Raw genomic sequence first — 10,381 nt, forward strand, 5'->3', positions numbered from 1 at the left:
TAAACTTATCATTTAATATATACATCACAGTAACCATTATTAAGATTCAAATAGGGTAGAAAACCTGAAATGTAGTTAAATTTTTTAGTTATAAAAATAAATAAAGATTAAGTGTTTCTATTAATAAAAATTACAAACTGAAATTTATCAATCAGCTCATTCTGTTTTTAAATGCACAGAAAAATATGTCTCTTTTTTCTATTCTCCAGATTTTACAATAATATTAGATATAAACTTTAGCTAGACTTCTCCTATTTTCAGACCTAAGACATATCTATCTACTTTAATTTACGCTGTGGTCACAGTTATTCCATCAGCTGGCGTCATATTCCGACCGTCAGTCATTCATTAAAATTTAAAACACAGATAAAAGACGTTTTTGAAAAGTTTATTTTAAATTCAGTTTTATTTTTTTCAATTATTATTTAGTTCACTTGTTTTACATTGATTCGATTCCTAAATCGAATGTTTGTTTTTCTTGAGCATTTCTAAAATACAGTGTTCTTATAACTTATGTACCAAGATAACAAAAATTGCTATACATTTGGACTTGTGAGTGGTTTGAGTTTGCGCATTGTAGCAATATCAAAGCGTATCTCTGAATATCAATAACAATGAAGTATACAGAGCTCAACATCGCTATTTTAAAACGCGCATGCGTTATAAATGTATGGAATAAGGAAGCTAAAAAATCATTACTAACCCAAGTTACTGGATGCCGAAGTAGCATTGTGAATAGACTTCCAAAATATCATCGCCAAACAAAATTAAAGAAGTATGATAATATCGTTTGAATATGGCCGAAACTTTTGAAAGGTGTTGTCGTCTTTGTGCAGAAGAGCAAGAAGTAACAATAATGATATTTAGTAAAGAAGCTGAGGCCATGCTTCTTCAAAATAAGCTGAATAAATATCTTTTGATTGAGGTAATATAACTTTCTTGATTGTTCTCATTATAGTTTCTTTATCTAATACAATTATTTTTAAAAAATTCTTGTTTAATATATTAATAATTTTAAGGTTGAAGAAGATGATAAACTTCCAAAAAATATTTGTGTTAAATGTTGTTCTAAGTTACAATCTGTGTGTGACTTTATTGATACTGCACGAAAAGCACAAGATGTTTTACAAAATCAAAGTCTAATTTTGGAACAAACTGAGGATATTACAAAAACAATTAAAGCAAAAAATATTGAACCCGATTATGTAGATGACGTAAAATTTACTCCTATGGAAGTAAATGTTGATCCTATGATGGTATTACAAAACTCAGAAGATTCAGTTTTACCTGATATTGAAGAAAATAATTCTGAATCAATTGAACAAGATGAAGGTGAAGATGTAACATATTTACATGGTGTGGATGGTGAAGATGTTACTATTAAACTGATCAAGAAGGGAGATAAATCCTGTGATGCGAATGATGATAAAAAAGATACTACGAAACCCTTTTTATGTATTACTTGTAACCGAGGGTTTTTTACTGAGTTAGCGTTGAAAAATCATTCATGGACCCACTTTAATGAAGATAGAGCTACAAAACCATATAAATGTAGTTCTTGTAGAGAACAATTCGATTACAAAAGTGAATTATTGGTACATCTAAAATTACATAGAACATCAGGCATGTGCTTAATATGTGGAAGAATGTAAGTTTTTATTGAATTTTAGCCAGAATATCAATGAAATTTTGTTTGTAGTACTGATAACTTTGTACAATAACTTTTGTAGTATAATATTTTTATTATTATTTAATTTTGTAGATTTAGGACTGACAAAAATTTAGCTGCCCACATGGCAGCTCATTCATCATCCACTAGTAAATCATATGTTTGCAAAGTATGTGGTCGTTCATATAACACAAGCAGTAATTTAAAAACTCACAGTGTAACTCACAGCACTGAAAGACCATACAAATGTCACTATTGCAAGAAAAGTTTTAAGCGAAATCAAGATTTAAAGGTATTTATTAATTTTCTCTATTTGATATTTTTACAGAATTTTTATAATTAAGTGAAATTCATAACAATATGTTTAAAACTAAATATAGATAAAAAAGAAGTCACTGCTATGGTTTTTGTATTTATTTATCAAAACTTCCCCTTTAATACTTATTCGAATTTATATTGCATGTCATATCAACCTTTTTGACCTTTACGGTTAATGTTCCACTAATTACTCTGTAAGTATGAATAATCCTGTGTTTTGATTCAGGATTTTTTTAGACTATACCTTCATGTTAAACTCTTATAACCCCAGGCATCTAAGTGAAAAGATTTTATGACTTCAACAACTTTGCTAATATTAAGTTAAAGTATAACTAATATAAATGAGGATCTCCATCATGACTATGACTTAAACTCTTAATGAATAATGCATTATTCTTTAAACTGTTTCATTTCAAAATTTGGGTAATTTGGAATACCCAAATATTAATATAATACCAATTAATATAATAATAGGAATACCTGAATATTGTGAAAATGATTGGAACAATAGAAAATTATTGTATATCCCGAAAATTAGCATGCCTTTTAGCATAGGCTTGCCACTTGCAACTTTCTCCATTGTGCTCTGTCTTCTGCAACTCAAATATTTCAGTTATAGTCTGTTTCTGTTTTCTAGATTCTTCCCTTATTAAGTCATAGAGTTACTTGCTTACTCTGTTTCTTTTACATCAAAGCATGTGTCCTATCCAGCCCTATTTTAAGTTCAGTACAAATCAATATATCTGTAACTTTGGTTTTTCTTCATATTTTTGAGGTTCTAGGAATTTTTATGCCCCAATTAGAGTTAGATTGACAGATCTGCACTTGTACTTTCGCATATGGACCATTGTGATTGTGATGGGTCATTAAAAAGAGCAGAAAAAATCAACATTTGTTTGCAAATACTTGCTTTTCTGTAACCACAGAGCTTTTTACCTCACATAAAAACATTTGATTACTTTTAACTATACCATACTATACATGCAAAGATAGATTGTCATTTTAATTGGATTCCATTATTTATAAACCAGTTTATGTAAATTTGGCTCATTTCTCAAACTGATCAAGATCAATGTTAAGGTAATAAGTAATACTCCTGCATATGAGTATTTATTATATAAATTTAATAATACTAAATTTAGATGTCTTTTTTATTTTAATTTTTTTTTTTTCTTATATTTATTTTGATTGTAGTTATAATTTGAATCAATGTGTGTTACTTAAGTAGAATCTACATTTTTGTTAGCAATATTTTTTGTGAGGGATGAAATAATAACAATTAGCTACAAGCTGAGCTGATTCCTTCTTACTATTACGCTATGAGTCAAATTTTAGTCTTATATAAGCTGTATTCTAATGTTTGTATGAGGTGATTTTAATAAATAAATTTATATTGATATATTTAATGCCTTTTTTAAATAAAGTCAAAACATTGAAACAAAACTTTCATTGTTACAGTATTAGCATAATAATTATATTAATACACTTTAATTTTACAGTTTCACATAAACCAACATACTGGTGCAAAACCATACAAATGTCCATTCTGTGATAAAAGCTTTGCAAGTTCTGGTAATTGCTACTCACATAAGAGTAGGATGCACCCTGGTCGAAGAGTTGAAGTAAAGAAAAGGCGAGCTACAATATCCCGTGAAAATCAGTCATTACAACCACGTCCTATTGCTTCAAAGTCTTCTCTTACCACAATTAAGGCCTCTTTTAAATATCAGTGCACATTATGTGAACATAGTTTTCATAAAAGAGATAATTATACGGTAAGTAGTTAATAGTATTGTGACATATATATACATATATAGTAGACCTTACAGTTTCTATACTGAAAAAACTTAAGTGGTAAGATAATAGTTATATATATATATATATATATATATATATATATATAACTATTATATATATATATATATATATAGATATATATATATATATATATATTCAATATTGAGTATTATTGTATGGATGAAACTCTTCAATTATATTAGAGGTTCTATAGTCAAACTAAAAACCCTCGCAGTTTTACCATCTAACCACATGTTGAGCTCTTTTTTCTGGTCAAAATTTATGTTTTGGATGCTTGTGATAAACGTATTTTTTATTACAGTACCACATGTACCAACATACAGGAGAAAAACCTTTTCAATGTTCATTCTGCAGTGAAAAATTTGTAACTAGAAAAGGCCTATTGCTTCATCATGACAAAAGTCACCCTGGAAAAGATCGTCCATTAGCATTATTATCAAGAAATGCTTTACTTAAATGAAATAATTTTATTAAAATACACAATTTTATGTGTTATCATGAATATGTGTCTTGATATCTAATAAGGTTAAATCTCTAAGTCTAGTAAGGTTATTGCTATAAGGATTAATCATATATTATTTTTTACTATAAAGAAGGATTTGACTTAGATAAGACAAAGACATTGGGAAAAACAGTCCATAACTGTGTGTATTGTAACATACCATATGTTACAATTTCTGTATCATTGACCCTATACTATATCTCTCTTGGTCTTAATATTTACTTTACTATACATTACAAAATGCAGTTGTGTCAAACAAGGATCTTAATTGAAAATGCATGATCATATTATTTTTTCAGAATAACAATAGTACAAAATTAATAATCATAAGATATGAGTCAAAAATGAACTACACCCGTTACTTGACTTTGACTCTTTCAAGTGAGCATTTACTATGTTATTAAATTCTCTTGTATGTAATCAGTACCTATACCAATCTAGGCAGACAATATTACACTACAATTAGGTACTATCTAGCTGATCTGATCCAAGGGAAGGGAGAGTTATGTTGATAGTGTTTTTAGTTGTTTTAAAATTATTTTATTTACTAACAACTGAAGTGCATTACATTGTGTGATAATATTAGGTCCTTATATATGAAATTTGCGTTTTGTCGTACAGACCACTTTGATCTGAAATATCTCCTCTTTGGTTAAGAATTCCAAATTCAAAATCGGGAAAGTAAAAAAACTTGAACGATGGGTACCTCATGAATTGAGTGAATCTAACTTGCAAACACGCGTCGACTGCTGTGTTACTTTGCTCAACCGACACAATAATGAAGGGATTTTAAATCGAATCATTACTTGTGATGAAAAGTGGAACTGTACGATAATCGGAAGCGTTCTGCGTTTTTGTTCTGAAGGTCGAAATTTTCAGAACGAAATCGTTGAATCCAAAAACGTACCGTGCTTTCTTTTGCGACACCAGCGTGACTCGTACTCGTAAATATACCGATATTTCATGTTTTCCATTGTGCGGTAATAAGCGACGCCAAAGAAAAAAATAATGAGGAAAAAACAAATGAATGACTGTTTTCAAAACTCAAATGTACCAGCTAAATGAATTTATAAATTTGAATTTGGAATTCTTAACCAAAGAGGAGATATTTCAGATCAAAGTGGTCTGTACGACAAAACGCTAATTTCATATGTAAACTAATATATATTTTTTAAACACCAATAACAACATCTGACAGGAAAATTGAGAGACATTCAATAGGGAATTGACTTAAAATACTTCTTCTTTTCTTTTTCTGGAGAGTATTTTTCAAATACTTATAGAATACAGTAAAAAAGTAAGTTTTTCTAAAAAACTTTTTTGCTTTAGTGTGAAAAACAAAATCAGAAAATAATTTATTAATATAGGGTTGTATAAGATTTTTTGCATCCATATTTTACAAGAGAATATGTGCATTGAAAAAAGTTTCCGCCATTTTGAAATATAAATTCTACTATTGAAATACATGTGTGTTAATTAAATGCAAAAAATTGTGTGTGCAAATTAAATTAATATATCCTGTTTTAAAATAAACGACAACACGCTTTTTTATCAATTATGTAATCTTGTATTGAGAATGTATGTAACATAATTGAATTTTATTACACTTAGTATCTACTGACATCACTTATGTTTTCTTTTATATAGTTCTATATATTATTAAATGGTGCCTTCTCTTCTGTATGGCGTAAAGCTCTTGTGATTCTTATCCCCAAAGTTTACAATCCTTTGCTTCCTTCTCATTTTAGACCTATTTCTGTTCTTCCATTTCTTTCAAAGGTATAAGAGCGTGTTGTGCATTCTCAATTAAACCAATTCCTCACTATTAATAAAATCCTGTGCCCTTTTCAATCTGGGCTTAGATTAGGCCATAGTACAGTTACAGCTCTTGTTAAGGTATGTGACGACATTTGCCATGATATTGATAACAAATCCGTAACTATAAAAGATCTCCTTGACTTTTCAAATGCCTTTAATCTTTAAACATAGATTCTACTGCTATTGAATGGTTTCGCTGTTATCTGTTTAAATGAAAGCAATTCATAATGTAAATATTCATCCAATCGAGATATTCCTTCCGGTGTCTGGTAAGGTGGTGTACTCTCTCTTCTCCTCTTTTAAATATTCATTAATACTCTCTTCACTTATTTCTTCCTCTTACCATCTATATGCTGATGATCTACAAATTTACGTTACCGCTCTTTTAGACGGTATCGATAAGGCTGTTACAACTTTGAATCATGATTTGGCAAAAATATCTGATTAGTGTAAATCTTACGGTCTCCAAGTGAATCCGAGAAAGTCGCAGGTGGCTATTTTTGGCAGTCTTAACCTTTTGCCGAGGTTCCAAGTTAAATATCTACCTCCAATCTTATTTGAGGGCCAAATATTACATATGAAAGAGACTGTTAGAAATCTTGGACTACATCTTGATGCTTCTTTTTCCTAGGTACCTCAGGTTGCAGAAATGAATCGTAAGATTTTCGCTATCATTGGATTTTAAAACCTATTTTTAATACCTATTGCCTATCAAGGCTAAGATCAGCTGAGCTAATTCTTTCCTCTTACCAATATTGGATTATGCTGATGTTTGCTACATGGATTTAACTGAAGACCTCCTAAATAAATTAGAATGAGAAGAAAAATATAGCTATAAGATTTATCTTTGGTCTGCGAAAGTTTGATCATATTTCTCAGTATCGGTCTTAGAGTGGCTGCCAATCAGACTTCGAAGAAATCTGCACGCCTTATCTCTTTTCTACTTTATTCTTTATATTGACCACACACCATCTTACCTTAAAGAACGCTTCAAATTTATTGGATGTGACAGCACACACAACCTGCGTTCTTCGGAGGATAATAAGCTAACTACTTCCTGCAGCCGGACACAAACCTACAGTAACTCTTTTACTGCAAAAGCCATCAGCCATTTTAATGCACTCACTCATCCACAGATATTCGGCAGTCGAATTCATTGAGCATTTTTAAATATCGCTTCGCGAAAAGCTATTGTTTGTCTATATCAAAATAATTTTATATGTATGTATTATTATATGTGTTTAGTGAGATGTAAATGCACTTAACTGTTCTCTTACAAAAATTCTTTCACCAAAAGTTGCCTGTGAGAGATCGCTAGATAAGTGAGAAGACCGCCTTTGCGCACCATTTTTATTTCTTTGATTTTTTCCTATTTCTCTTATCTTATTTATATGTTGTGCAAGAAGTATTAAATAAATAAATAAAAATTATAACATTAAAATAATGTTGTTTAACTTGTTAAGATTCTCATTGTCAAATGAAATATGACCAACCGTTTCTCTATAAAAAGAAAATTTATATTTTATAAAAATGAATGTATGAGTTCTGCATGCGTATGTTTATATACTTTACAACATGTACATAGTCGCTGCATTATTCTAATAATTAATACACAAAAACGGTTCAAATAGATCTCCTTACACTTATGTTTGTGCGGTAAAATATTGAAAGATAAAAAGTACCACTATTAATAATTGGTAAAATGAAAGTACTTGATCTCAATAACACGTAATCAATGCTTGTAAAAAAATTCAAAGAAAATCAATTTCCCGCCATGGAGAGTATCTGTCAATGTTCTTGTTGCCAGATAAAAAACATTATTGCTTAATATAAAAAATGACAGCTACTTTTCAGTAATATTTAATAATAATTCATACATCTAATATATTACATTCTGATTGAGTCTTGCACAAAATAGACAAAAATCTAGTGTTAAGCTTAAGTGTAGTGTTAACAATGAATGACATGCTAGATTTAACGTTTTTATATAAAGCTCTAAATAGTTTATATGATAATTCTTTTCTAGTTTCTAGAATAAATTTAAATGTTCCTGCTAGATACCCACGAAAACCGATAGCGTCATTAGTAAGACCTTTTCGTAAAACCGTTTTAGGAAGTAACTCACCTGTGGTACGTTTTTGTAAAATCTTAAACGAGCACAGTGCCTCCCTAGACCCATTTGGTGACTCTTTATCTAAGTTCCGTAAGAAAATGTCAGAATTATTAGCCATTTGATTGTTATTGTTTCGTTATCTATTTTTTTTAACTCTTTTTTTTTGCTTATGGTTTTTTATTAAGTATATTTTTTTTGTAACTTTTCAATTAGCATAATATGTTTAAACTTGTAAATGTACATATTTTTATCGTGTAAGCTCCTTTTATATCCACTATCATTGCATGAGTTATTCTCCTTTATAGGTAATGCATTTAGTTTTAAGCTATATGTTGTTATTGTTACTAATATTGTGTTGATGTACTTTCTCCTGGAGGATCTTAATAAATAAATAAATAAATAAACAAAAAAGAAAAAATTAAAATTTGTATAGATTCGGTATACTATAATAAATCAAAAATCCCTCCTACGTCTGCTAAAAAGAATATTTAAGGTTAAAAGTATAGCTTATTTTACGTGTTTCTCTTAAACAGTAAGTGTTATTATAAAAATAGGTTACACAAGAACTGTAGTTCACGCAATTATCAACAAATATTGTTCATATAAGTTTTCTCCTAAGAATATTCCATTCCTATATTATTAACATTTGAAATATCGAAAATAATAATTTGCTCACCTACATCCGATGACATATTGACATTTGCCTGCGGGAGGGATGGTCAGTGAAGAAAATAAAATATTTGTTTATTTAAAGGCATATTACCAGAATTCAAAACTAACTGAGTTTTTTCTTTATCTTCTTCGCCACTAGCATCACTTTCATCTTCATCACGTACCACGCAATTTGTAGGTCAGTGTGACAATTTAATAAAAAAACCAACAGTTATAAAGCTATTCACGGAAAATTAGCTTGATAATAATAAATAGTAAAAATGGACTAGGAATCCTGGATTAATAGGTGTTCCTTTTACGTAAAAGTTAACGTTAAGATGCGTAATAAAAAAATATATAAATTGCCTAATTTTATTTAATTGTATTATTTGTAACCTTTCTTATCTCTAGTCTTATATACATTATAACAACCTAAATTAATTGTTTTTAAAGGATCAATGGTCATGCGTTTTAAGTATAATTACAGTCCGAAAATAATATTTTGATGGGTAGACAAAAACGAAATTAATATCGGCATCGTGTTAAGTGTAAAAAATTTGATAGCCGCTGCAACAGATTGATACTATATTATCTGATAATTCTAAATTCTCATCCATAATAACGAATAGACTATATGTGTTTTTCGGGTATTTGCTTACCTACGAAATAAGGCTGAAGCATCAAAATTGTTACATCAGATGAATAAAGGGGATTATGGCCAATAAGACGTGGATGAATACTTCGACATACGACAATTTGATTTAATAATTCCTTGGATCTCTTTCGCTACCTTGAAATCATTACTATTAAATTATCTATATTTTGACTGAAGGCATTCAATATTATTAACGATGATAAGCCAATCGGACAAGTTAAAGGCACAATTTTTTAATCTCAGCGATAATTTCATGAACCTTACGAACTTATGGTCGAATTCGTATGCTAAATTAATAAAGTCCAAGTTGAATATCATGATAGGTAGGTAGATATAAAGTAACAAAGGAATATAATTAAAAATACTTAACAAATATGATTCACTAATGATCCAACATCGATCCAGAAAAAGTTACTATGAATTAACTTATGCAGAGACGTTATTTTTGACAGATTACGTCTACCTGACGATCCAGACTCCGGTTGCGATTCGAATTTGTTAGTAGAATTAAGCCCTGAGTAATGTTAGCGTTTAGTTTTTGCAAATGCGAAACATCTATGTAAAACCTGCGCTGTGATATAGATATCTAAATATTATAAACATATTTTGCATTTTAGTTTTAGTATATCAGAAAAAAGTAGTTTATTGGATTGCTTATTAATATAATATGCTTATTATTCAATATAATAATATACACTATAAAGACTATTTATTTTTAGTAAGTGTATATATTTGAATATATTATACAAAATATATAATATTTGTATTTAATATTCGACCTTAGCATATGACCTCAAGGTTAAATGGTCAATAAAAAATTGAATGCGCATGCGTAGG

General features: G+C 29.3%; 1 protein-coding gene across 1 annotated transcript; it reads left to right on the forward strand.

Annotated features, from left to right (window-relative positions):
• Positions 1-499: 499 nt before the first annotated feature.
• LOC126774580 (zinc finger and SCAN domain-containing protein 2-like) lies at positions 500-7,487 on the forward strand. Its single transcript, XM_050496177.1, has 5 exons — positions 500-925; positions 1,020-1,648; positions 1,763-1,961; positions 3,487-3,762; positions 4,107-7,487. The coding sequence occupies exons 1-5, from the start codon at positions 797-799 to the stop codon at positions 4,263-4,265; spliced, it is 1,392 nt and encodes a 463-aa protein (XP_050352134.1). The 5' UTR covers positions 500-796; the 3' UTR covers positions 4,266-7,487.
• The last annotated feature ends 2,894 nt before the right edge of the window (positions 7,488-10,381 follow it).

Source organism: Nymphalis io, chromosome 1, assembly GCF_905147045.1.
Source record: "Nymphalis io chromosome 1, ilAglIoxx1.1, whole genome shotgun sequence".
Classification (NCBI taxonomy): Eukaryota; Metazoa; Arthropoda; class Insecta; order Lepidoptera; family Nymphalidae; genus Nymphalis; species Nymphalis io.